The sequence below is a fragment of the Colletes latitarsis genome, chromosome 1 (genome assembly GCF_051014445.1).
Source record: "Colletes latitarsis isolate SP2378_abdomen chromosome 1, iyColLati1, whole genome shotgun sequence".
Classification (NCBI taxonomy): domain Eukaryota; kingdom Metazoa; phylum Arthropoda; class Insecta; order Hymenoptera; family Colletidae; genus Colletes; species Colletes latitarsis.
This window is the reverse complement of record NC_135134.1, coordinates 52,020,042-52,046,847: the sequence shown is the minus strand read 5'-3', so window position 1 is coordinate 52,046,847 and position 26,806 is coordinate 52,020,042. Positions and strand designations below refer to the sequence as shown.

Sequence of the window (26,806 nt, the reverse complement as noted above, 5' to 3'; positions counted from 1 at the left end):
CACCACCTACTGACCTCCCTAGGCAGTTACTACATGTTCCCTACAGTTTCGAAAGTATCGATACCTGTTTCATAACTTTCGAAATGTTCGATATCCATTTAACATTTTATCAAAACAATAATATATTTAAGAAATTATTAAAATAATAAAAGAAATGGGAGCGACTGGTAATGCTGAGTCCTTAATGCCACAAGTGGCGCGTTCTCAACGTTCTTTTTCGAATCTAGAGATTTTCTTGCCTTCCTAAATTTTTCCTAGCTGGAACGACACCAGCGCTTCTTTTTCTATATAGAGCTGTCACATGTCACACGTGTTGACGGTTACGTCAACACATTAGTATAAAAGTTATCAACGCGAAGATGCGCAAAGGAAGGTGTTTAATCCATTAATGAACGATTTTATTAAAATTCTGAGACTAATATAGAGGAAAAAATGCCGCACGGGACGAGGAAAAAACCGTTTAGCGGCAAAGCAAAGAAACAGCAAATGAAAATTAAAAAGCAACGACTAAATCCAACTTTATCTGGTATCTATAATGCAGTGATAAGTGAAAAATTTTATACAATAAATTTCGTAATAATTGATTTTATGTTGTAACCCATAGGTGGAAGTCATAGTAAAGATGATATTGATGATTATACATCCATTGGTCGCAATAAATATGCTTTAAAGTTCCCTTCAGAAAGTAAGAAAGAACTAATGGAACGAAGAGAAGAAGCTAGGAAAGCTATTTTACCTTTATCTTACAAAGACCAAGAAGTTGCAGAAGATTACTTTCCACCATTAATTGATATGCCCAAAAGACCACCATGGAATATGAATATGTCAAAAAGAGAGTTAGAATTACAAGAGCAAAAGTACTTTGAGGTAAACAATCGTATATATTTCCATTTTTATTTATTTTTTGTGTAGCTTCAGAATCAACTAATTAACTTGTTATCTTTAGGAATATCAAAATATAAGAAGAATAAGCAATATTAGCCACTTTGAATTAAATTTAGAAACATGGAGGCAGCTATGGAGAGTTCTTGAAAAGTCTGATATTTTGTTATTTATTGTTGATATCAGATACCCTGTCTTAATGTTTCCCCCGTATCTGTACCATTATGTAACAAAAGAGCTAAAGAAAGACATGATTTTAGTACTGAACAAAGTTGATTTTGCTTCTCCAGGCTTAGTAGTAGCATGGAAAGAATATTTTCATGAGACCTATCCTAAATTACACATTTTACTGTTTACATCGTATCCTACTTACAATTTGCATGGTAATACAGAAAAAACACAAGGACTACAAAAAAGACGTATAAGGGGGAAATTAAAAATGGCTGCAGAAGGGGCTCAAAAACTATTGGATATTTGTAAAGAAATTGTAAAAGATAAAGTAGATTTGACTTCTTGGCATGAAAAAATTCAGAATGAAATGCAAATGGAATATAATCTAGATGACATTAATCATAAAGACAGTGTTACTATTACTAAAGAAGACACAAGTTATTACGAACATGAACAATATAAAAATGGAGTATTGACTATTGGTTGTATTGGAACTCCAAATGTTGGAAAGTCATCTTTGATGAATGCATTGATGGGTGAATATTAATGCTTTCGTGTAATGTATTTGAAAATCATGAACAAAATGGTGTGTAAATTTTTACACTTATTACAGGGAAAAAAGTTGTGAGCGTATCACGCACACCTGGACATACTAAATATTTTCAAACTATTTTTCTTACAAAAAATGTTTGTCTTTGCGATTGTCCAGGATTGGTATTTCCATCAACAGTTCCAAAAGAGTTACAAATTTTGATGGGTTCTTTTCCAATAGCTCAAGTTAGGGATCCATGTTCAACAGTTAAATTTTTAGCTGAAAGAGTAGATTTACCAAAGTTATTAAGACTTGAACATCCAGATAAAGACGATACATGGTCCGCTATGGACATTTGCGAGGCTTGGGCTATTAAACGAGGTTTTCTAACTGCGCGGACCGGTAGACCCGATACGTACAGAGCGGCTAATTCATTGTTAAGAATGGCGCTCGGTGGAGCAATTTCTATATTCGTTTATCCATTAAATTGGAGCGTTAATCAAGGTAATATTCAGTGTATAGCAATAAAAATAATTTTCAAATTATTTGACATTTCACATTCACATTTTAATAATAAATACATACTTATAGAAAAGTGGGAGAACCATCCAGAAGTTGAATTAGTAAGGTGGATTCAAGGTAAAAATAGAACAGAAGATACAGACAAAGATTCGGAAACTGAAAAATATTCAACAGAAGAAGAAGAAGAGGAAGAAGAAGAAGAAGAAGAAGAAGAAGAAGAAGAATCTAATTCCGATAATACATCGAGCGATGAATCGAAGATACGACACGTGGTTAATAAATTTGAAGTATTATCTGCAGACTTATGAAAAAATTAACAGTTTATTCGTAATATTTTTATTAATTTCTAATTACATATTATTTATATTAAGCTACTTATTTACAACGAAGTAGGCTACAATATTTGTAAAGAAATATCCCATGAAAATTGTATATGTATATTACATATTATTGTTCTGCATCTAATGATTCTTAACTATGTGTTACACTACTATTTATATACACTTTAAATTTTGCTACCATATCGTTGGTCCACTATACAGCAATAATTTAATAAGGGTAACAGTCGTCTAAAGTTGAAATACTTCTCTTCTCTCTATCAAAAATTACTTAGAAAAAGAAAAAAACTATTCAAGACATCTAAAGTTCTACAGTTACTAGATTAAAATTTTGAGGCCTATGGAATTTGTACGATGAGGCGTAGCGCGAAACGGCGAAATATTAGATGTTCAAAAAATAATTTATTTTTATTGTTCTGTATAATATAATACATTATGTCTCTATATTATGCATATAATGTATCATACTTAAAACGTGGGGTAACGATGTATGAATTCAATAGCATCGAATAATGAAATTATTTTTGAAATACTTGTTATATAGTAAACAGTTACATCCAATTTTCATCCCTTATCAAAATATCGTCTTTCATATTCGAAATAATATAGCTACGTACGATTGAAGCATAAAAATCGTACATCTAAGCTCCTAACAATTTTTTGACGGAATAACCAGGTATAGCGTAAAAGAATAATAATACGAGTATTACTATTCCGATGGTTACAAAAGCTTTTAAAATGGCCCATTTGTAGTTGTGCCATACGATGTATTTAATGGATTTCAAAGGATTTAAAAACCACATGAATGATGCATCGGGCCGACTGAAATACGAAATAAAAGGTTTATCTATGTACGTACCTTAAAATATTTCGGATTTTGCTTTAACAATGTTTAAACGCATCTTGAAGGAGTTTTCAAAGCTTTGAATGCAGCACTGTGAGGTTATTCTAGTGTTACAGTGTTAATAACTTACTACCTGCGCCTCCTTTGGAAAAGATCACGAACTAACAACTTGTGAATTAGTGTGTTCCTAGAACACTCGGAATAACTAACTCTACTGTGTCTATTCGGCTGAATTAGGACGAAGGCTCGTTAACGGCTGGGCACTTAATTAATTAATTAATATGAAACCTAATGGTGGGATTCTTGGGACACTCGGGGGAAAAGTTTGTCACCCCTGATCTATACAACGACAGGAACACACGATATTTGTATCGTAAGGTTACTAAAACAAAATCGTTGGAAGGAATGCGGCACAATCTTCGATTTTTTTAGAATTCTACAATCTTCAAAATTTTGAAAAATTCTTCGAGCTACGTTTAAATATTGCTAAAAATTACTATAACAACAATGTATGTGTTGTTGTATTATACAAACAATGTTTGATTTGGCATGGAATGGCGATAGATTGTAATTAGAATGTAAATAGTAAAAAGAGTGTAATTTAATTGAATCGAGTCGCACGTTAATGAAACTTTTATGTATAAGAATAATATACATATTATGTAATGTAATAAGTTTGTTTGTTTTGATATCTATAGTTTACGACAGATTATTAGTTGCCACTTACTTTGGTTTGTCAAGCGGATCTGGTTCGTTTCTACCGAATCCAGCAGGATTTTTCTCAGCCTCTTCTTTGGCTAACAAATGAATTTCGGCCTCCACTTTACCCTGACGAACATTTGCAATGCGAAATAGTTTCGAATTTCCATAAACAATAATGATTCTACACGTATTCGAATGCAAGAAATGTGTTCAAAATTACCGTTAATTCCATGTCTTCGTTCTCCTTCTTTACGTAGAAAGGCCACCAACCTTTTATTCGTTTTTGTTTGAAAATGTTTACCATCGGCACTGATCCATCGGTCTTTAACATGCTTAACGTACAAAGCTTGCTATTTTTCGCGCCACGAGGGAACCGATTCAAGTCGAGAGTAATGGCACCTAGGAAATCGTCGGCCGAAAAGTGATCCGCGTCCCATACCTGTAAAAGAAAGATGTCTTTTAAGAGCGGGTTCCCGTGCCCCGTAATATCTGCATTACTTGTAATTCCAAACGAGCCGGAATCTTGCATTCGGTTTCATCCCAGCTGAAGAGACTCTCCTTTCGATTGATGACAATCTTCTCCTCCGCCACGAGATAATCAAACGGAAATATAAAACGCCAATTAAAATTCCCCTCTCCCGTTAGAGACCGATAGTGAATGTCCGTAGATTGGCAATCTTCTTGTCCCTTCAACCATCTGATAGAACACGCGAAATGCAGAAGTTCGAAACATTGAATCGAAAGATTTATTTTATTCCAATAGCTATCGTAATGTCAAAGCAACGCGATACCCTTTAACGTAAATGTCGCTCATTTTCTCGCCGGTGAAGAAAGCATCGTCTTCCAATACAACGTCGTCCGTGTTCCAAATAATGATCCTGAGCTCGTAACTTTTGGGCTTTCTCGGCGAAATGTCGATCGATGGCCCGGGCGAAGGCATATCCATGGGAAACATATCGACCCACAACTCTAGCTTTCCCTGTTCGATCCCTGGCTTCTCAGGATTATAGAGGGGACGCGTTTCCACGTGCTCGGGAACCAAGGCGCAACCAATTCTCGGAAAAGCTTGCCATTGATGAAGAACTGCCAACGCGAGGTGTTCCTCTATGCCTGAATAAATAACAATAGTTCGAACGAACGATATCCATGTTTAAAACGACCCTTATTGTTAGACGTTATTGAACGTAAGTAATTTCCAAGATCGGTTGATGCAAAGAATTACGCTTGCCTTTGGAGTGAACATAATATTCCATTTCTTCGTTCGACAGGGAAAATGTCTTCCTACCGATTGTCACTCGCCCGTGCGAATACACCGGGCCATCGACTTTCCCTTCTTTGCAAATTTTCGACAAAATCTGAGTGGGCTTCATGGCGTCCCTCCACTTATTGTAGCCGGATCTGAAACACAGCACTGTCTTTCATGTCGTTACAGTCATCTCTGCTACTCGTTAATTCTATCTAATTCTTGTCCCCGATGTATACAAAGGGATGACGATGATTATCGGTGGCAATTGGAAACTTACTCGTCGTATCTTTTAGCTAGACCGCAAGTGGCACGATGTCTACTGTAGAACCGATTCTCCAAATCGATCTTCGTTTCGCCGATCATGTCGTCCGCGCCTACCAAGTCCCAGTCCAGCACCTGAATGGTCAGCAGCGAATCCTGTGGGAAGGTTGCCTCTATTTCGAAACACCTTGCAAGCAAACCGTGTCAATTTTTGTTGGACGAATCGTGTATCTAGCGATCGGATCTCGATACGTACTTGCCAAAGATGGGATTGAGCTGCTTCGACACGTAATTCTCCTTGTCGCTGATCCTCTTGCCGCCTAATTGCAGGACCACGTACGGGTCCGCCTTGCCGTTCAAATCGCAGGGATGAAGATCGTTCGCCTTGACGATGTAAACCCGGACCAGCACGTGAATCGGTTCGTTCGATGGTACGCCTTGGAAGAAGCCATATTGCGGGTCGAAACCCATCACCGTGTAATCTATCAGGTCTTTAGGCAGGGGCCATTTGTACACCTTCAGAGCGCCTTTGAAACTTCCTACAATTCTAGACTCGTCCTCGGGTTCGTCGCCTGTTTTCTTGCCGCGGTACAACTCGAACGTGTGTAGCCATTCCTTAAAGTATTCGAATTCCGGCTGAGCTTCCAACTCGTTCGGATAGACTTTCAACAACGCCGTTTTCGAGAACTTTCGGTAACTTTGCCTGGGGCTGAGCTTCGAAACGAATCTGGCCGCGTTGGCGGTCGATTTCAGACCGAATAGTTTCTTCGCCGTCACGCCGGGGCTCTTCTCCCCGGAAACGTTTCCTTGAGTTTGATTGTAAGTCTCTTCCAACAACATCGGGGCATTACCGTTCGATTGCATTTGAAAAATTGATTTCTCTTTACGAAGTTCTTTGTTTTCCTCTATCATAGCTTCGACGGAGGCAAAGTATTTCGTCCACCAATCCTGGCAGCCGTCCTCGTCCTCGAAAGCACCGAAATCCCCTGAGGGAATCGAATCGATGTTCTCGTTTTACCTTCTGGTTCGTTCGTGAAAATAATAGGCTTACCTGCGCTCCCGTCGTAAATCAAGCTTTGTTTCTTTCGTATATTTTGCTCCGTTTTGTCCTTTTTCGTTGGCCAACCTGGCTCTAAACCTAACGTAATGATCGTATCCCCGCAACTGAATTCGAGATCGGCCAAAGACTCCGGCAATGATGTCTGCGGATATTTCGTCTTGGACGCATCGAAGCCTACGACGAAAATAAAAGAATGAAATATTATATTTCATTTATCTTTTATCCGTAGATCCTTTTCAATTTACCCGTACATTGTTGCAATTGATACAGATTCTTTTTCCGGTCTTCAGCGTCCTTCGCTCTCTTGGTTTGCGGACAATAAATGTATTTGTGTATCGAATTGATCGTGTGCGTGCCAACGAGAGTGTATCGCCCGAAGCTCCTACAATCCACTGCTCTGATCGTTAAGGGTGGTCGATAAAGTTCCTGTTCCGGTAGCTCCAGCTCCAAAAACTTGATCGGCGTATTGAAATTCGGGTTCTTCTTTGCGTTGGGTATTACCGAAGAATAGAGGATATGGCCAGCGCATTCAACGTCCACGCGTGGCTTGTCCACGGTTAGCAAATGTATCCTTTTCAGATCTCTTAAGCCCCAAAACAAAACCTCGATTCTACGATTGCAACGATGATCAATGTTAGCCGTTCATCCAGAGATATTTATCGTTTTCGAAACCTTCGTCAGACTGTGTCTCACCGATATTTGGAGAGAGTCGGTCGAATACCGATGGGAACCGGAAGAACAGGTCCTTGGTCTTGAGCAACTGCATGAGTTTGAATCGTTCTTTCCTTTGGATCCGGTAACGTTGGAAAACCGTAGTCTCTGGTCGACGGGTACTCGAGCAATTCGAAAACTGCAAGAAGCTCACCTGCCCTCGCAGCACCTCTGAACACGTCGTACCATTCCAAAGATGGAGGAAATTCCGGTGGCGTGTAAGATTCTGAGGCGAGCTTCACGTGAGGCCGCGCAACCGCTCGTCCTATGTACTCCGATTTACCCTGAAACGTCACGCTTTCGTCTGAATCGATCCCCACCCACAAACTGTTGTTAGTTTCATGAACAAGCCGAAATATGTATTGGGAAGTGATTTCTTTTTTAATACGTTTGCTATCACGCGAGGAGCGATTTTTTCTTTAAACGGCGGTTGCAAACGTGGTGATTAACATGGAGCGTTTTATTTCCTCAAGGATCTTTTAAACGTGCTATCCTTTTTTTATCTTTTACATTATCATTACTGCATGCTAGGTAATAATTTTATAATATCAAGGATATTAGTAAGGATTCTGTAACCACGATTATACGAGTTGAGAATCATTTACTTATATATTATCAGCAAATATTAAATTGCTTGGCATATCGACGATCGATAGGATAATGATAGTGGTTAGTACAAGGGTATAGATTTAATGTATAATTTTCGATTAATACTCATATACCGAAGAGAGACTAAAGTCAGGGTCGAAACTCTGTTCTTGTCTCCACTGTCATCATGCTGTCGACCAATTAGCGAATACTAGCGAAAAGTAAAATGTGAAAGCGTGTGTTGGTTGTGCGTATTTCTGATATCTACAAGGGTCGAGTGTTGTGGCATGTGGTAGGTTGTGTTGTTTGATATTTATACGAATGTCGTATGTTGTATACAAACTGTTAAAGCAGAGCCCTCATGCAATGTTATGTCCGTAGTTACAAAATGACTCTGTAAAAAGAGAATTACAAAAACATAAGAAACTCAAACGCCAGCGCTTCTATCAACGTTTCTTTTTCTTTGGAATTAACGGAAAATCGTATCGCGGTGGAAATAAAAACAGAAGAGGGGACGTAATTTGTAGAAGAAAAGTCGTAGCCGCGACGTACCACTTTATCTTGGTCGAAGATTTCGATGACGATCGACGGTGGATCTTTCTTGATTTCTTCGCCGGTGCCGTGGATCAAAATTTCGTCGAAAAGTAGCAGCTCGTCCCACGTGGGACTCAGAGTTTCGTCGATCACTTGCGTGGATTTGCAAAACTCACCACAGATTACTCTCGCGAATGGATCCGAAAGACCGGACGCATCGCTACCGATCAAAGATCGGGCTTGATACATGTGCGCTCTCAGTTGGAATTTCTACTCAATAATCATTACAAAATTTTAGTAATCGAACTGCACAGATTTTCCGCCCACGCTACGTTTCTTTCTTCTTATGCAAACATAAGGGAAATTTATTAGGTCGGTGCATACGAAATGTTGTTTTTCAAGCTTTATAGAAATATTGTCGACCACGTGCTGCAATTTTATAAGCACGCGTCTTGTAAAGTTCATTGAGAAAACGGTATTTCGTGTACACCAAATTACTATTACACTATATTCGCTAAAGTATTCATCGGGCACGCACGTGTTTGTCGATATAGTGAATGATAGTCGGTGGTAAAGAGCGTGGCCTATCGACATTCTTCAATTCGTGGCCTAGTTCATATCCTTTCGGTAAGCCTTGGATGAAGTACTTCTTGTGCTTCAAGATCCCCAACCACGTATAAATTTGCAATTTCGTCTGTATTGCCCAACCGGACGGTCCGAACTTTTTCTTTCCTGGAAGCTACGGACGTACTATTTTCAATGAAAATTTACTTTCCACCCCAAGAATTCATTAAAAAATTAAATCAATAGGCAAGTTAATCGCAGATATATTTGAACGTCTAATTGCAAGCTAACGTACTTTGAGAAACATTGTTTGCACTTTGCCACAATATCTGCCGCATTCCTCGTCAACGATCGAATAAATTAAATCTCTTCCTGGTATTCTTTGATAAGCTACCCGTCGTCCAGCGCTAATTACCCAAATAAAAACATCCGGCAAAGAATCTTGAGGCTGAAATTATGAAAAGATTTTTGCGATCGTACGTACGTAGATCTTTCTGGTCGCTACTACTCACATCTTCGACGAGAAACTTTAATTTTTGCAGGTAACCCTGAGCCGTCTTCAATCTCTCTTTGATGCTGCTCTTCGTGACCACTGCTTTAAGATTTCTCGCCATAATTCCAACATTTTCCAATTCCCTTTGACACATTTTCGTTCTCTCTTTATCGAGCTTTGTTTTCCCAACCCCCGGTCCGGTAAGACTCGACTTGCTGATGCTAACGTATCGATTACAGTTGCTGCTCAATTCCTCGAGCGTGGATTTTAGAATTTTGTCGCCCGAAGAGTCATCCGCGTGCAATTGAGCTTCCGTCAATCCTTCTTCCTAAATCAAAGTCACAAACAAGGCTACGGTGAGTTTCATTGCGTCGAATTCCCTTTCTCTCGTTGTCTTTGATTTACCAGTTTGTCGGCGATTTTGCTGATGATATTGCTGTTGTACATCCTGCGCCTGTAATCCGGCCAAATACTTCGTACGTGCAGGCACGGTTTGTCGTCCCAGTACGGTAGGAAATAATAAATCTTGTCGTGTGTCATTGGTTTGCTCGGTGGTGTGGTGCTCTGCCAGGATCCGCTCAAAACTTCCAACAACTCTTCTTGTTCTCCGCTCGTTCCGCTCTTCGGTCCCATTTCGCACATCTATTAACGATCAATTCGAACGAACTTTCGACTGCTTTTAAAACATTACGCTATGTTAACACTCGCGTGAATTCGAATGTTTCCCGGTTGCAATGTCTAAACAAATGCAGTTTGAAAAGTTACAGAGAGATACAGTTTCTGGGATATTGATTGGAAGCTGCGTCTGACAGTGTACAATCTGCTTCTCCTTGCTCCCTTTCTGCTTTTTCCTCGCACTCCAGATATTCCAGTCAATTGTATCTCGCTATAGTTTGCATATATCTTGCGATACACTATTTTTTCAAAATTGTTTTAAATACAAAAGTTATTGCGAATACAACTCTCGGCAATTTCCTCTGTTTCAACCCCTTTGAAGCGTGGAACAGCGCAATATCGAGAAATTAGTAGGACAATGGAGGGAGCTTACTTTGGAGCTTTCGTTGTGGCCGTCCAAAGCGTTCCCCGCGTTTCCTATCGATATTTCGAAGTACATCGGTTTATCGCCGAGTTTTTTATCGATCATCGTGGCGTCCATAATCGTAGCGAAAAGGAAGAACTCTTCGTTCCTCGCGTAAGCGGTTTCGTTGACTAGCATGGCAGGTTCGACTTCGACCTCCGACGGGGCCATCTCGACGTTATCGCTTATTTCCGTTCTAATTGCTATCAATAATCTAGAACGTGAGCAACGATCGACTAACTTTTTGTTTCGACAGTGATGCAAAATACAGAGTGTCCCATACAAACGGGGGGAAAGCTACATCTTTAAAACGATAATAGATAGAAAAAAGAAAGTAACGAGAAACCTTGCTCTGTAAGAGATCCCTTCTCCCAGTCCCGCGTTCAGCGTCGAATGTTCGTCTATGAGGCTGTAATCCCTTATGCTTCCGTAGAAGTGAACGAACGCAGGGCCAAACGTGGGCAGAAATCCCCTTTCGCCGTCGTTGCTGATTTGTTTCAGATCGACGAAATGCGTGCCGATCACGGTGGCGTGAACCGGGTCGTTGTCGCATAGCTGAATTTTAATCCTTTGACAGAGGGGTGGAAACATTTCCGTGAAAACGATCTGTTCGTTCCAAACCGGCGCGTAACTGTGCCTCTTAACGCTCGTCTTACCCTGAATTCCGTGAGAGACGAATAAAACAGTTTTCTATCTTTTACACGTGCGAGAGTGCCGCGGAGAATACGGGCATTCAAATCTACGATAGTTCCGTCGAAATATCAGGTTGTTTCATGGACTTCATCTTTTCAAATTTAACGTTCCGACTACTCGAATTAAATAAGAAGACCACCGGACCAACCTGATATTTATTATCGAGAAGTTCGATCGATCTTACGGTTAATCCAGCAAAGGACACTTGAACGTAAGGATCGACGAGATCCTTGACTTCGCCGGTGAAGGCCTTCTTCACGTTCGCCATGATGCTGCTGTTCATCTTGGGTAAACCGTCGGCTCTGTACACTTTAACGATAAACTTTGCCCTTTGTCTCTCGATTGGCACGCCATCCGGAAGCAACAGATTACCCTCGATGTCGTCTTCGTCTTTTTCGCTCTTCGGCGGTATCTTCACGGTGTCGCCTTTCCCGATCACGCTTATGTCGCACTTTAAATAGCCTTTTGGACCTCCGGCGACGTCGTCCGGGTCCGTCAACAGCGCCCATTTATGGTAAAACTGATGATCTGCGGACCAGAAGGGCGTGTTACGCGACGGTGTCTCCTAACGAACGTAAACACACAGAGAGAAGAAAGTCCAAGCGCAGAAACGTTGTACGAACGATCATAAAACACCATTCAGTGGCATGATACGCGTGAACGTGTGAAGGAAGATGCACGCCAGTCATCCGCTTCCGATGCATCTTCGTATCGTTTGACAATTTCAACGAACAATTCGTGTCTCATCGAAAAATCGTTGGAACGATGCAGAAAATGCTATCGATTTTACGTCAACCGTACAATTAGACCATCGACGACAGCCAGTGCGCGACACCGGACCTAACCCGATTCGTATGGCAGTAATCAAGCAGTATTATTTTCAATATTTTTATAAAACAGTGCATCTATGTGCTCAGAAATATTTTTTGTACATCGTTCTATGCGACAGAAGCGGCATGACTCGGATATAGTAAGCGATGTGCGTACAGAGAAGAGGGTTGAAAAATACATGCGCTGAAATGGTTCGAGATAAGAGTGAAAAGCAAAACGCGAGAGTAGCTTGTAACGTTTCTTTTCGCGAGTATTTATTTGGTCGATTAGTTTCCTCTCTGTATTTTTTTCTGTTTAGTAGATTATGAACCTTCTGGCGAGCTTCGCATTATCCGTTTAAAGATAATTTCTTTAAATCTAGTCGATGGGATACGAGCAATTTCACGATAAACGGTACTTTCAGTCAAGATGTCTGCTCGCAAACGAAGCTGCGTACTTTAATTTTATAATGTATCTCTATCTGCGATTAAAAGCACAATTTTGTAAATTAATTCAGCCAATTCCGCCACGGGCGGGAGAGAAAAAAGTTACTCGCGTAAAAAGCATGCATAAATGTTCGGTGACGTTTTGCATCGCGTCGCACGTTTGTATGTGATCCAATTATATTACTTTGGAACACGAATATCGATGTTTAATTTTCATTTCCATCGGGGGAACTTAATTCACGATAAACGTCACTGGCAACGTATAAATTGATATTTATAACTCGTCGCGTCGTTAGCGCGACAAATTCGAATGCGCGTCGAAAAATAAAATGTTCCCTCCGATTAAAAGGGAACAACGTGTGTTTCCCGTTCGTTCTCTGCGCCAAAGCGTTTCCGTTTCCTCGTCACGGACTCGATAGAAAATGAGAGACAGTTATTAATGATCGAAAAAGTAGACTTTAGAATTCCATTCGGACGATTGAAATATTGTACCTGGTTGTGCCCATACGGTCGCGATGTCTAACTTAAAGCTGCCCAGCGTTAGATTAGCGCGTAAGAGATTCCGCGATTGCTGCACCTGCGTACCAGTAGAAGGTGTTCACTTCGAGTAACCTGTATTCACCAGTGTTCCTGGTTTCTCGACATTTTTCATACCTCGAGAAACGTGATATCGGTTTCTGTATAACTTTCCTGGCATAATATCGATATAAAAATCATACCAGTATCGCGTCGCTGGTTATTTTCTTACCTGTCGTCTGAATGACAAATGAGAATTTTCGTTCGTTTAGACAGAACGTTACCGTATCGATAAATTCAATAAATCCGTTCGAGTCCAGAAACATTTTAGGGAAAGATAAATTTTCAATCGACTGTTTGCAGAACGGATGCAGCGTTGCTACGTTTATTTGAGAACTTACACTCGGAAAATCCGGAATCGCTTTTCTATTAAAGAGAGTAGCTGCCCGTGTTTTATTACCCTCCCGTGCAATTCCAATTTACTGGTTAGATTTGCTTTTATCGCTTCGAGGCAAGATCGAAGATTCGTAACTTATAAAATTAAATGTATCGCGTAGCCGACAGCCACTGGAATTAGAAATAAGAATCTCGGCGAAAGATATTTCAATTTAGATAGTCGATCGGACGATTCTTTTTCCCCTGAAATTACTGTGCGCAAATAGCGACGCAAAGAAAGGATAGTCGAGAACAAATTCAGGATTTTCTTAACGAGATCCGCCTATTTGCTTCACAAATGCAAAGGTGAGAAACGACTCGGTTGGTCGTAAAACCGCACGAGAAGTAGCGTTTAATTTTCGTGCCAACGCCATATATTTTCGAGTACGGAAAACATTGGCATTAAATCGAGCGCGGCTAACAATTTACTGGCGGCGAGTTACGATATTTGTTACAAAGGCTAATTGGCTAAATGATTAACGAAGCGATCGGCTTCCAAACTTCTATAATGAGCTGGAAAATTAACGATGTTTTAAAATTACTTACCGAAAGCGTGATTATTTTGTCGAAAAGCATCACGGGAGGCATGTGAAAGTCGAAGACAAAGTACTGGAAACAAACGATTACATAGGTTTTTATAAAAGAACAAATGTACCGTAATGGTGGAAAATTGTATCCCGCAGCATGTTCTGTGAAGCTCACGTTAAGAATGGTAAAACGCTAATCGAATACGATAAACAACGACAAAAGTTAGAAGTTAAAATTCTCTTTACAAACAGGGTGTCTCTAAGTAAATTGAAACTTTCTTAATTTGAGTGTGTTCGCAGTTCGTTATTCCGCGATTAAACTTTCTGAGGATAAACCTTACTTCGTTGTAATAGGGGCAATTAGTGGACTCCTTGACGCTGGTGTATTTGCGTTGATCCCCAACTTGTACGCAAACCACTGGGTCCATATTCAATCCTGCTAACTGCCTAGCTTCGATGATGGTAACGCAAACTTGGTAATCTTGCGCCTTTAACGCGGTTTGGCCTGTGTCCGTGGTCTGTAGAAGATAAATTCGCGCAACTAAGTTGAAATACAGGATACTAGAAAATTATATTCGCAGTAATCTACGAAGCTATTGTTATAAGTTACTTTCAAATTCAGCTCATCTGTTTTCTCGACTGTTAAATATCTTTTTTGTATTCCTGGCTCTAAATCAAAACTATAAATGTGAACGTCAGATAACAAGCTAGATTCATGAGCGTGAGTTATTGTCTCGTTTAGCAATACCAGAGCTTTTAATACTAGAATTTATCGAATTGCAAAGAATTTCAACAACCTGGAAGGAAGTAAATTAAACGCGTAAACAAGGCAAGAGGGACAAAGAGTCCACCTCTGCCATGTATTCACCCAACCAGAATGTTTGAACAGAGTAATGTGGTCGAATTTATGACCACGATAAGCTTGTGGACACATTAAAGGCTTTGTACCTACACGAAGCTTTGCACAGTGAAGTAGCATAATTCGGGATGGTTTTTGTTCAACGGTACGATGCAAAAGCGGATTCGAGCAAAATTGAGATCGCAGAATAACGCGTTACGAAGCTTGTTTTTTTGCAATCAATCCAAATATGTAATGAATATAGATTTTAATCAAAATACTGAATAAACGATGAGTTGATAAAACATGACGAGAAGGATATAAAAGGAATTCACAAGGTGGATCAAACGTTGCACGAAGATTTGTAAGGTCAGGGTGCATAGCAAGGAGACCTGAATCGAACAAGACACCAAAAGAAAGTAGGTTTCGAAGGAAAGACGGAAAGTCGACAACCAACATGAAGGATTTGGAAGGATTTAGAGACAAGCCATGCGAGTTGCGAGACTGCGAAAGCAAACTAAAATCGTCTCCTATTTTCTACGTTTTGAAATTAGAATGGGATATTGTACGTGATCAAATATGATCTTACAGGATCGTGGGTGATAATACAAGTTCGTAATGGTATCATTCGATGATATACGATTCCATATATCGACGTATACAGCACTGCCTATAGTCATATATCGTCCCTTATGATGACGAACGATCATGCACGTTCAGATATGTAATACATCATTGCACACATCATATACATTATATTTTCGGCAAGCAATTTTTTTCTCGAAAGTGCGTAGGATTTCGAGGGTATGTGTATCCACCAAAAATAATTGTAATTGACCCTCGCAACTAAAAATAATTTTTCTAGAACGATTTGAAATTTTTCTTTTTTCGCCGAAAAATTTAGGCAGGAGGTTGTTTATATTTTGTTCGCTATTCCAAATTTATTGGCTCGATGGGAATTTATCTCGCTATAAAAAGTTATAGGTCACGGTAAGAGACCAACATTGTGTAATTTAACTTAAAAATGTGACTTTTCAGACTCGACAATAACATGGAGCCTTTTAATTTCCTTTTATATTAATATCAAACGAGTCAGTTCTAGTAAAAGAAACTGGTACTGGGTGAAATTAATTCCCTCTGGGTCGAAGACGAACGAGTGGATTCTTATGCGAATCCCGTAGCGCAATTCGTCGGGCAATTTATTTATTTTCTTTCCCTCGACTGGATGGCGAATTTTCGAATGCTCTTCGTTTCTTCCATTCGTAATTTCACCGTTCAACGACGTCCCCGCGGAATACGTTAACAACGCTTCCACGCAACTCCGGAGAATATCAGCGAGAACGTCAACAACGTTCGCGAACGTCTATTCCACGCCTCTGTTCAGCGAAAACGAAAACGCAAACTGGTCGACGGGTAATTAATTTTCGATCGCGAACGGGACAAAGTTAATTTTCCAATTTCGAATGATACATAGACAGAATAGTTCGTGTAATTGGAATACAGTCGTATCCCACGTTCGATTCGACGCTGGTACAACTGATTCGAATCTCGCGATGCACGCAGGATTAACTATCATTAAGATTTGACAAACCTTTGGTTTTGGTTTCTTCGCTGGCTTGAGGATCGCATCTTGCGATTCCGCAGCGTTCACGCTAGCTTGGGTATCGTAATCGGACTCGTTCGTCTCCAAAGATGTCGTCGAGTTCGTCCTCGAAGGTTCGTTGGAAGTTGCACAACTCGCGTCGCGTCTCTCGAGTAACTCCCTGGTATCCGAGCCGCTATCGCATGATCGAGCTCTGGGTGGTCTTTGCTTGCCCAGCTTCATAAAGGATCTCATACTTTTCAACGTGGAACTCCTGCTGCACAGAGAAAAATTTTTTTCGTACGTTTACGTTAGTAAGTTACTCATCATGCCGTTGATCTATACAAAGCATCGATGTTTAGGAGTAGGTTTATTTATTTTCGTTGCTATTTTTTATTTTCTACCCTCAGACGATTTCTGAGACTGAAACAGTATTCTCGTTCCGAAGTTTTCCACTTGTAGCTTCTTCACAAGGGAAACGAAGAGGAAGAGAGACGATATTACGAAAGAAAATGAAACGTAACCAGAGAATTGGCGTTTAATTAACGAAAACAACACACCTTTTACGTTCGGGTGACTTCTCGGCCGTCGACATGGAACTACCCCGTTGCAAAAACCCTCTCTTGGAAGTTTTTTCAGGGCTCTGCCAAGAACCCCGACGTTTGCCAGTGGCTGAGCTGGTGTTGGCTTGCTCGAGGCTCCTCTCGAGGTTCGCGATATTCTGCTCGATGTCAATCAGCATCTGTTGCTCGTCTTCCATTATTTCCGACGCAGCGTACGAGCTGCAACTTCCGTCGGGCGGGTTGTATCGAATTTCGAAGCAGACGACAGCCTAAACATACCAAATGGATTCTCCGCATGTTGAAGATAGTTATTCACTAAATTCTTGACGATTTAACGTGCACTCCGCTTTGTATGCGAGATCCTCGTACGCGAACAATGGCAGTTCGTAAGAAGATGTAAATTCCATCGAAAATTGAGTAGCGATAAATTCTCCGCGACGCTATCTCGTGAAATTTCAAGCTTCATCGACGTGCCTCTTAAAGTAAATCGATCGTAACACGCACTCTTCCGCATACTTGTTACGTCTTCATAAACAGCATATTGAGATGGTCGGAAAATAGAATCGCTAGTAACTCGAACGTATTTCAAATATTAACGAAAGTTATTTAAATAAATTTATAGCCAAGATCATTCTTGTCTGTAGATTTTGGCTCATTAAAATCAGCAATTCAACCGTGACGCCCGATAAAATTAATTGCACGCGGAAACTATTATCGCTGGCGTTTCAACGTACCGGAAGCGGTTTATTGTTGAGGTCTACCAAAGAATCCGTGACGACGATTCGACCTTCTCTTACCACCGTCTGCAGGACCAATCCATATTTCGCTATCACCTTTTCATTCCTTAGAACTCCGCGCGACACCACCGCCAATTGCAATATTTCCGCTTCGTCGACCGGTCTGCCCAAATTCCAAGTGAACATCTGGAACAAAGTTCTGACTTTACAGTCCCAACTTCGACGTAATTCGATGTCATTGTCGATTAAAAAAATTTAATTAGGCGAGTGGTTCGCACTGAACACTATTTTAACGTATTATTCGAGTTAAGCATTGTCTGATAACGCCAGTCGTGCGCAGAAAGTGGTCGTTAATCAACGCGACAAGCCGATTAGCTTTGCGTCGCTTAACTGAAGGTTCAAACGAACGAACGTCGATCATTCATCGACGCATTATGTTACAAGCAATCAGAAAATTGAACGCATTATCGACTCATAGCTATGGGGGTTAACTTACTTTACACGAAAGTAGCGAGATGGATTGGCGATTTAACACCGTCGCCCGTTGGATAGTGCAAAATAGCTTTGAAACTCGAATTGACACGAAAGTTGCTATCATCGGCGCGGTTAAAATACACTCGAGCATAGCGTAAACTCTCAAAATCGATAACTCAAAATTCGAGGGAATAATTCTAACAGCGACACAGAGATATTGTTGGTTTTTTTTCTCTATCAATTGTTCGTTTCAATCAGTGTTTTAGCTAATAACTGGGAGCACGGTTGCACCCTCTTCCGAAGGTAAGTGAATATTGAACTTTCTGGTAAATTGGATTTCTCGTGGTCTCTGAAAACCGAACCCACACACACACTGCTATTTAATGAAAAAGCAATTTTTTATTTGCTCCCAAATATTGGAATATAATTTGAATTGCATCCTTGGCCAGAATATTGAACAAAAATCTAAAGATAAATGGAACGTTTAATGTCGGTGATTCATGGTAAATTGGTTTAATTTAGGAACTGTTGGTTTCAAAATATTAAGAGAAATGTTGTTGAAAAAATGCACAGAGAATGTAGATATATTTCACGTAAGCGTTAGGTATACGCCTGTATAGTATTTAAATACTTTCACATGTAATTCTTGGTAACTCGTTTGTTCATCGATTTCATCATCACGCACTTTTCCCTCGACCATGACATAAAATTCGAACGAAACTGCACGACAGGCAGTGCAGGATGTGTACCATTAACAAAAAACGATGGTGCCCGTGTTAGCATTCTCGTTATTATTCCAACGATCGCGTCATCTGCATTTTTATCGTAAACGTGAAAAGCGTTTCGAAAATGTTGCCGCGACGACAACAGTTATAATTCCTCATGACTTATATTTTCATGACATTTTCCGCTCGTTTCATCAAATACCGTGCGCACTAAATTCTTTGACGGTTTGTCTTTAATATTCCATGCAGCGTACATCCTTTCAACGTGCATGTTTAACGCGGTAGAAGTTTAAAATATTAACAGCTTACAGAAACAGCCTAAGAGGAAAACGGGAAAACCTCCATCCGCAAAAACGAAACGCGATCACGGAGAATAAAATAAATTAAAGCAATAGGACGTCCGCTGTGCGTGACGAAGAGTAAATCGTAAAAATGTTTTTCGTCAACTTTGCTTTAATCGGGGAAAAATGTAGGTCACGTTAAGTGGTTGATATACACTGTCGTTATATAGAATTTAGTCAGCTCGTTTGCTCGTTGCGAACCTAATTTTCCTGTACGAATTCGCAACCCATGGGGCAGAAACGATCAAGCAAAGCTACGAAATGCACTCGTAAAATATAAGTACACAACATATTACGGTTATCTCGACTTTTGAATATCATAATTAGAATGTGAATGATAATAACAGCTCGTCCAGCATAACTGGGACGACTTATTCTGGAAAGAAATGGAAGTTGTTCGAGAACCTGTCAAGTTCAAACGGCACTTGAACGCACAAAGGCAAAAATAATTATGGATCGAAATAGAAATTGCATTTAAATTAAGAATACCTTCGTAAAACTATTTATATTTGTCGTTTCTGATTTCGAGTCGACGTAATTTTTATACTTGTACTTACTTCGTTCACCGCGATATGATCTGGACTTTCCTCGAGACATTTCGAGTAGTGGGAAACCCCTGCAACAACAAAATTATTAACGCGTTACTATTAAGCAATTTACCAACGAATGTATCTCGTAAAATTTATGCTAACTAAATTAATGTTTTGATTGCTATCCCTGGTTACAAAGCTAAAGCGCCTGAAGTACCTTATTTACGTATTCAACATAAATAGTGAAATTAATACAGTTTGATTTAATTAATACTGAAACGCAATCTACTTTGCGTATGAATATTGAAACGTAATCATTTTTTAATGGAGGCACTGCGTGGAAAAGATGCAATTCGAGAATACACTATTGCAAAGCAACTTAAAAATATTTCAGAATCCTTAATGGACATCTGTGGGAAGCTTTCGCGCCATATATTCAGATGCAAACGCAAGCTTGCCACGTATCAAATGTTTTACGAACGCTATACAAGGTGCTTGAAAAATATACGACTGTACGTCACACGAACATATGATTTATCTACTTTAGTTTCTGAGTTATGGATGATTTTAAAAAATGTTTTGCGATTTGCCAAAAATGCCAGCTGTTCTTCGAATCGTCCCAAATTTATTTGGTATTCTCTTTCGCGGAGCATACGCATTGTTCGCTTCCGTTGAATAAACAATAGACTTTAAATGACCAAAAAAGTAAAAATCTTTTGGGTCGAGGTCACAGGTTCAGCTTGATGTTCCCAAAGGGAGGGCCCCAATTGCGATAGTCTTAAAGATACGAACATCTTTTACGTATTTCTTGATCTACTATAAATACAAGTATACATTACGGAAACTGTGGTGGCGAAGTGATTTATCTTGAAATGGATTCCCGTAACTTCGTGAGAATTGCGATATACGAGACAAAAATTAATAAATCCTCCGTAGTCGTTTCGATATTGCGGAAACCATATATTAATGAAAGCTTTCCTACCCAGCATTTTACGTGCCACGACTTTACGATTTTATAGAAAAGCTTTTATACGCCATTGAAATCCTTCAAGCTTATGACATCGATTGCACCCGATTTACGACCAAGTTTCGCATTCTTCCACCAACCCAAACACAATAACGAGGTAAGGATTTCTATTTAGCTGCGCTTCAAACGTCTCAATCACACTTTGCGCTAATAGCGAACATTGTTCGAATTTAAACTCAGCCTCGACGCTAATTTCTATCGGGATTTATTTTCGCTAAAGTCGACGTTCTCGTTAGATAGCTTTGTATCGAGTCAAAGTGCACGATAACTGTCTCTATTACGGTAAACTCTGTAAGCGAGGGGATTACAAGCAAACTACACAATATTTGCTCGACGTAAAGGAGGAAAAAGTACGTGTCTACATAGGAAACGTTGCAACTTGCATTCTCAGACTCTGCTAATGACTGAGATAAACTACTTTCTCATATTTTATATTTCACTGTGTACATTTACTTGACCTGTGGGGCCACTCGTCTCGAGAGACGTCTCTATTGTTTCTTTAAATGTAACTGCGCGTATGCGAGGGTTGATCGAAAAGTAAGCTTCCCCCAGAACGTAAACATGTTGATTGCACGTATCGATAAACGATAAAATTGCAGAGTAATCGAGTTAGTTTTAATCGAACAAATATAATTACGTTTAACGACTCGAGTTTGCAGAAACAAAAGCATATTCGTGGAAGGAAGAGACCCTTTCATTGCTGTTCCATCGTTTTACTGCATCAGTTGAACGCCCATAAACACCGAAATTTAGCAAGAACGATGCTTTTAACAACTACGATTGTAATCGCCATTAAACTGCTCGTTTAAAACATTTTAGCCGACTTAATCGTTAGATTTCACTTTGAGATGTACTTGTGCGTTAAAAATAAAAGCGCGCGGTGTGCGAAAGAGGGGCAGTTATCCTGGGAACGCTTAAAATTACGGAAATAAAATTCTTTTTTCACGATACGCATCAGATTGCTGCGTGTGTATGCTAATCAAGCAAATCCGAAAAAACATCGTAACATTTAAAGGGGTCAAGAGAAAATGTATCTCGCGCGACTGTGTGTCACGCGAGCTCACGGTCTCCATGAACTAGGGCAGACACGATTAAATGAACCTTTAACCCCTAGGGCCTGGACCTCCGGCTAAAGGTGAGTCCACACTTATAATAGAACAACAAGCATCATGCTCGTAACATCGTGACTGCGTCCACGCCGCCAACGATATATTGTTCGACTCAAACGTAAGAAAACGTACAGTAGTTTAAACGCAGAGAACCATTCGTCTTACTTCGCGGTATCCCTCAGGAATATTCCTGTCAGCTGTCAACTTTAGCTTTACCGTCTCTTTGTCTCGACGATCGAACCTCAGGGCGAACTTTTTCGAAATCCTTTACGCTATATTAGGTCGTGTCATGGTTCACTGTTCTCTCGTCAAGTACGAAGACACTCGCTCGTTTCATTATTTGCGTCTTGTGGTCGAGAAAACCGACGTTGCAAATTTATGGAGTACGCGCGCGATAGAGTCCGACAAGTAGAAAAAGATATTAATGGTCAGACGCGCCGGACGACCCGTATTCCATTCCACGCGTATCCGATAAAGTTTTGAATTTAATTGTGTTTCGAATGTAGATCCACGTTAACTATTAACTGTCGGCGTTCATCCTTGTTCGAGTGTCCCCTATATGTTCGTAATATGCACGATCCCGCGAGATGACAAGCGCTCGTTGGTTCATTTAACCTATCGATAGCCTTTGCAGTTGCACCCTCCATATACTTATGCTTCGTTAAATATTTCAAGTCGCGCCTCTGCGTTTGATCGCGTTAACCAGCGTTGACTTAACTTTGCCAACGTTCCCTTCCTCTTAGCCAGTACAACGATTAACGTTCATCCTTCTTATTTTTAGACGTTGACATTTCATCGAATGTTACGAGTTAAAAGTTTTTTGTTACACAGAGCAACCCGTACGTTAGACGTTGTTTTCTCGGGGATCCTTCGGGATATCGAATGGCGTTTCTTTTATCGGTTAGGAACCTTGATTAAACGGTGTAACAACGCATTGGTATCGATATTCACCGGTGCTATGAAATCGAACGAGTAAGTGTGAGAGCGAAACAATATTGTTTTACGAACGACAGATTATGGAAACAGGTTAGCGATTCGCATAACGTCAATCAATCGAACCTCGCGTGAGTCCGTACTAGTGGCACCTGCAATTCAAGTGTAAATCAATGTCTGAAGCAATTATATCTGTACTGTTTTCTCCGTTCGATACGATATAGTACGTGATGTTTAACAAATACCGGATAAAAATAAGTTACACTGCACGATATGTAACAAAATTTGTAATAATATTGGTACCCTGTATACTGTACGATTGTACGTAGAAAATGAATGAAAAATACCTGACGTGCGTCATTACGTTGAGTAAATATGACCTATGCTTGTCGTGCATCAATCTTTAATCGAATCTGTACAGTTGTTTGCAGTTGGCGGTGAAATTGAAAATGATTTTTATTTTCGAAGAATACGAATTTATTAAAAATTCCGATATTCAATCCCTTCGTAATATTCGACGTATTTTGCAGGTAATAATATAACAACCTTCAAATGTCACGGATGACGTATTGCTACGTACAGATTGGGTGCGCTAAATCTGTAATCGCTGAAATTTTAAACGGTATTAAAGGTGGACGTCAAATATTTTAACCGCTCAATGTTATTGGGGAATAAACTCTTTTAACTACTCGTTTGTTCCAATTTGATTTATTTTAAGCCCGGTAAAAAAGATATTGAACATCAAATTAGACATCAAACTAATGAAATGAACTCGTGCTGAAGGAAAACGTAAAATACACGAGTAAAAAAAGGAAGAGAAAGGATATAATCAAGTACCTCTAAGAGCCAAAACATTCGTTTCAGACCATAGAAACTTAATATCCTCCCACTTTGATACGATTGGGTTAACAAAACGTTAAAAAATGAAAAGCAGTTACTCCCGTACTCGTACTACGTCCTTTGAACTTTTCAGATATGGTTATAGCTTTTATTTCACCGTACAAATTGAAGCTGGTTTCCAGAAATGGAGACCAAGTTTATACCAATGAATTCTAAACTTTTTCCAGGGCGTGCCTTTAAAAATGAAAGAAATTTACTTCGAGAGTCGTTAAACTTTTGGTTAAAATTTTACTCGTTTCTAGTAATCAACTGTGATCCACCACGATCCATGATTCATTTTGGAAGACACCTATACTGTATTAGTCTTTAAAAGGACCATAGCAATTATACATCCTAATCTGAAACATACGTACCATTTCTTGGTTGTAATCATTTGTAATGCAAATGCAAATTCTATCTGAACGTGAGCAAATATTAAAATAGTTCAGCTTTCTAATTAATTCAACTCACATTCCGCTACGATTTAAACTATGTTCGCGGTTGGATGCTGTAGCTACGTACGAAAATTAATATTTCAGTGGAACGAAGTACGCGTGCACGGACGCGTACAGGAAACATGCAGTAATCATCAATTATTCCCTATTTACGCGTACTTTTCTACCTTTCAGACTTCGATTATTTTCTCTTAAATTGTATTATTATTATTACTTCGTTGCGTCGTTATACTGTCTCTCTTTTTCTTTATATTGAATTATTAACTCGCAAGAGAGAGATCAAATAAATTAATTCAATATAAAAGAGAAACTCCCGACGACGGAAATTCAATTTAAGAGAATTTATTTACGTTACTTATGAATGGACATAATTTCCATTAGTGCAGAGTCATTCGTGCATGACGTCACATTTGTCCTTTTAAGCCACGACATTCATACTTTTATACGCAAAAATGAATAAAAACATCAATGTTGCGCGTACTCAAGCGACCATACTCAACAGGTAACAGTATTAGAAGAACACGTACAGAGCACTTTGCTCGACCGAATTTAAACTTTTTTAGGATGCTAAATTTTTGAGTCCAAGGGCCTAAAACTAAAACAGCGTTTCACGAAGTAAATTATGAAAAAGATTCGGAGTGGCCGCCAGGGAAATTTTAATAAAACTGACTTGACAGCCGGTTTGCTACGAATGCCGTAGAAGAGTGTATCGCGGAAAAATAAACAATAGAAGCACGCGAGCGTGAAGCATCATATTTAACGCAGGGTAAAACTTTTAAATACGACCTCAGTAGGGCACTGCAAAGGTTGAATATCAAAAATCTCGCGTTGATTATGAGCGATAAAGCTACAACAGATAGTTACTCCGGATAGAAACGTTTATTTATAGAGGAGTTAATTTTAATCGATATCACTGGTTAACATTGCACGAACGACAATGTGGGACGAAGTATAACTGAAAATTGTTGGGCAGTAAGTGCGGTTTGCTGTCCAGCGATATCCAGCGTTTTTACACGCAAAAATGGTAAAAGATATAATTACGAAAAACTTCTAGTCATTATACACGCAACTATGCGACTAATGTCGCGTTATTTCTATGTATCGATCAGATAATTGATTCAAACTTTCAATGAGTTTCTGTTACCGTATTATTTCGATAGCTATTTTACTGAAATGGATAATTCTAGAAGATACATATCTAATTTTATTTGTTTCTGCCCTCTGGTGCTAACCAATCAACTAAAATTGACCCCAATTTATTTGTTTCCTGTGTATCTAACTCCGCCATAGAACGTTCTCGTTAAAATATTAATTGCGGTTAATTTATTTAAGTGGGAGATTATTTTTTATTTATATGACAACATGGAGTGTAGGTAAACGCAAAATTGAATGCTTTGAAATGAGAATTTTCCAGTTTTTCGAATATGTAGTTTAATGTCAGAGACATTAATAAGAAGGCAGAAAGAGCTATTATGGATGAAAAGTGGAAAGAAAGCAACCGCACGAAGGAAAGATTTTCTAAGATAAACTTTGCATGGCTTGGACGATTCGCTTCTTCTCCAGAATTAAAGAAACAAACGAAAGAGGGTTCATTAATATTTAAAAGTCCTGGTCTTTTTTTAAATCTCTTTGAATCAAATACAAATAGATTCAGAGGACTCGAGAAGTGTGCTTTGAGGATGCTAAAATAACAAAACATTAAAACGAAGACAAAATAATGAAGACAGTCGATTAAAAGACTAATATTAATTTAGTAATGCATCATCTGTGATAACGAAGGACCGATAAATTTATCGAAGCACATATATTTTAATGTACAATTTGAACTAGAACGAATTTTAATTACGATAATATGTGGAGAGCTCTACTACAATTTTGATAATCTCATAAATCTAGACTATTTTGCTATCGATGCATTAAACTAAACACGATGTCGATGCAGCTCCGAGCTTGGAAATAAATCGTACCGCCTAACGAAATCTCGATAGATTATTAACGGCTTATTATTAGCTTCCATCTGCGGTCCCCTCTCGGACGGCCTCTAAATGTTCAATTAGCTTGGCAAATTTCAAAGGCCTCTCTAAGTAATAATCCCCAGCATTCCTCTCGACGCGTTACGGATAAATCCGGTCCTCGCGCTTATCAATGATTCCGCCAGCGAGACAAGTCGAAGGATACGGTTCCACACTTACCCCGGAAATCTACCTTGACGACCTTCTCCCCTTTGTACTTGAGTCCTTGAAAGTTCTTCACGATAACGACCAGCGCCATTCTTCGTCGGGTTTTACGCAGGTTCTACGGGTAAATTCAAGATTCGTCGGCGACGCGTGTTCCGGGGGAGCACGTTATAACGCGGACGTTGTCCTGATCCTCGATCATCTTTGCCCCGCAACGGGAACCAAGAACGAACTCTCGCGACTTTCTCGCGTCGTTCGAAAGAGGCACGAAGTCTGAGCTCGGTATCCAAAGGAGAATGCTCGACTGGCGAACTTGTCGACGCGCGTGCACGACGTGGAGTTTAGGTGGACCGCGACCGGAAGACGATTGTTCCGGTAGGGAGATATTTTCAGTAATTATCTGGATGAATTGTGATCGCGGCGAGCTCGGGAAGGAGCGTGCACACGAGACGAGCGACAGGCCTCGGACTGGCTCGTGTTCGC

The 26,806-nt window shown here is 39.7% G+C and overlaps 2 protein-coding genes across 8 annotated transcripts; one reads left to right on the top strand and one right to left on the bottom strand.

Annotated features, from left to right (window-relative positions):
* The first annotated feature begins 331 nt into the window (after positions 1-331).
* On the top strand, positions 332-2,803 carry Ns4 (Nucleostemin 4). Its single transcript, XM_076772972.1, has 5 exons — positions 332-526; positions 605-867; positions 947-1,589; positions 1,667-2,089; positions 2,177-2,803. The coding sequence occupies exons 1-5, from the start codon at positions 433-435 to the stop codon at positions 2,413-2,415; spliced, it is 1,662 nt and encodes a 553-aa protein (XP_076629087.1). The 5' UTR covers positions 332-432; the 3' UTR covers positions 2,416-2,803.
* LOC143345300 (otoferlin) lies at positions 2,428-26,806 on the bottom strand. 7 transcript variants are annotated; one of them, XM_076772320.1, is made up of 28 exons: positions 26,339-26,806; positions 19,771-19,829; positions 17,671-17,859; positions 16,934-17,205; positions 16,383-16,650; positions 14,295-14,471; positions 13,973-14,035; positions 12,968-13,052; positions 11,404-11,747; positions 10,873-11,183; positions 10,497-10,740; positions 9,854-10,090; positions 9,468-9,776; positions 9,251-9,403; positions 8,930-9,130; positions 8,410-8,661; positions 8,201-8,251; positions 7,252-7,553; positions 6,804-7,168; positions 6,550-6,732; positions 5,755-6,484; positions 5,515-5,685; positions 5,214-5,389; positions 4,783-5,095; positions 4,490-4,688; positions 4,212-4,430; positions 4,017-4,117; positions 2,428-3,267 (listed from the first exon to the last, which is right to left on the bottom strand). In XM_076772320.1, exons 1-28 carry the CDS (start codon positions 26,415-26,417, stop codon positions 3,087-3,089), a joined length of 6,234 nt encoding a protein of 2,077 aa, XP_076628435.1. In that variant the 5' UTR covers positions 26,418-26,806; the 3' UTR covers positions 2,428-3,086. The 7 variants fall into 7 exon arrangements, with proteins under 7 accessions (XP_076628435.1, XP_076628609.1, XP_076628524.1 ...); XM_076772494.1 differs by having other exon boundaries at positions 6,810-7,168; XM_076772409.1 differs by having other exon boundaries at positions 16,383-16,647.

Coding starts and splice junctions, on each gene's coding strand:
- Ns4 (XM_076772972.1), top strand. CDS start 433: ATGCCGCACGGGACGAGGAAAAAACCGTTTAGCGGCAAAGCAAAGAAA. Junction 527..604: donor ACTAAATCCAACTTTATCTG/GTATCTATAATG, acceptor TGTAACCCATAG/GTGGAAGTCATAGTAAAGAT. Junction 1,590..1,666: donor TTTGATGAATGCATTGATGG/GTGAATATTAAT, acceptor CACTTATTACAG/GGAAAAAAGTTGTGAGCGTA.
- LOC143345300 (XM_076772320.1), bottom strand. CDS start 26,417: ATGGCGCTGGTCGTTATCGTGAAGAACTTTCAAGGACTCAAGTACAAA. Junction 6,485..6,549: donor GATTTACGACGGGAGCGCAG/GTAAGCCTATTA, acceptor CGATTCCCTCAG/GGGATTTCGGTGCTTTCGAG. Junction 3,268..4,016: donor GATCCGCTTGACAAACCAAA/GTAAGTGGCAAC, acceptor TTCGTATTTCAG/TCGGCCCGATGCATCATTCA.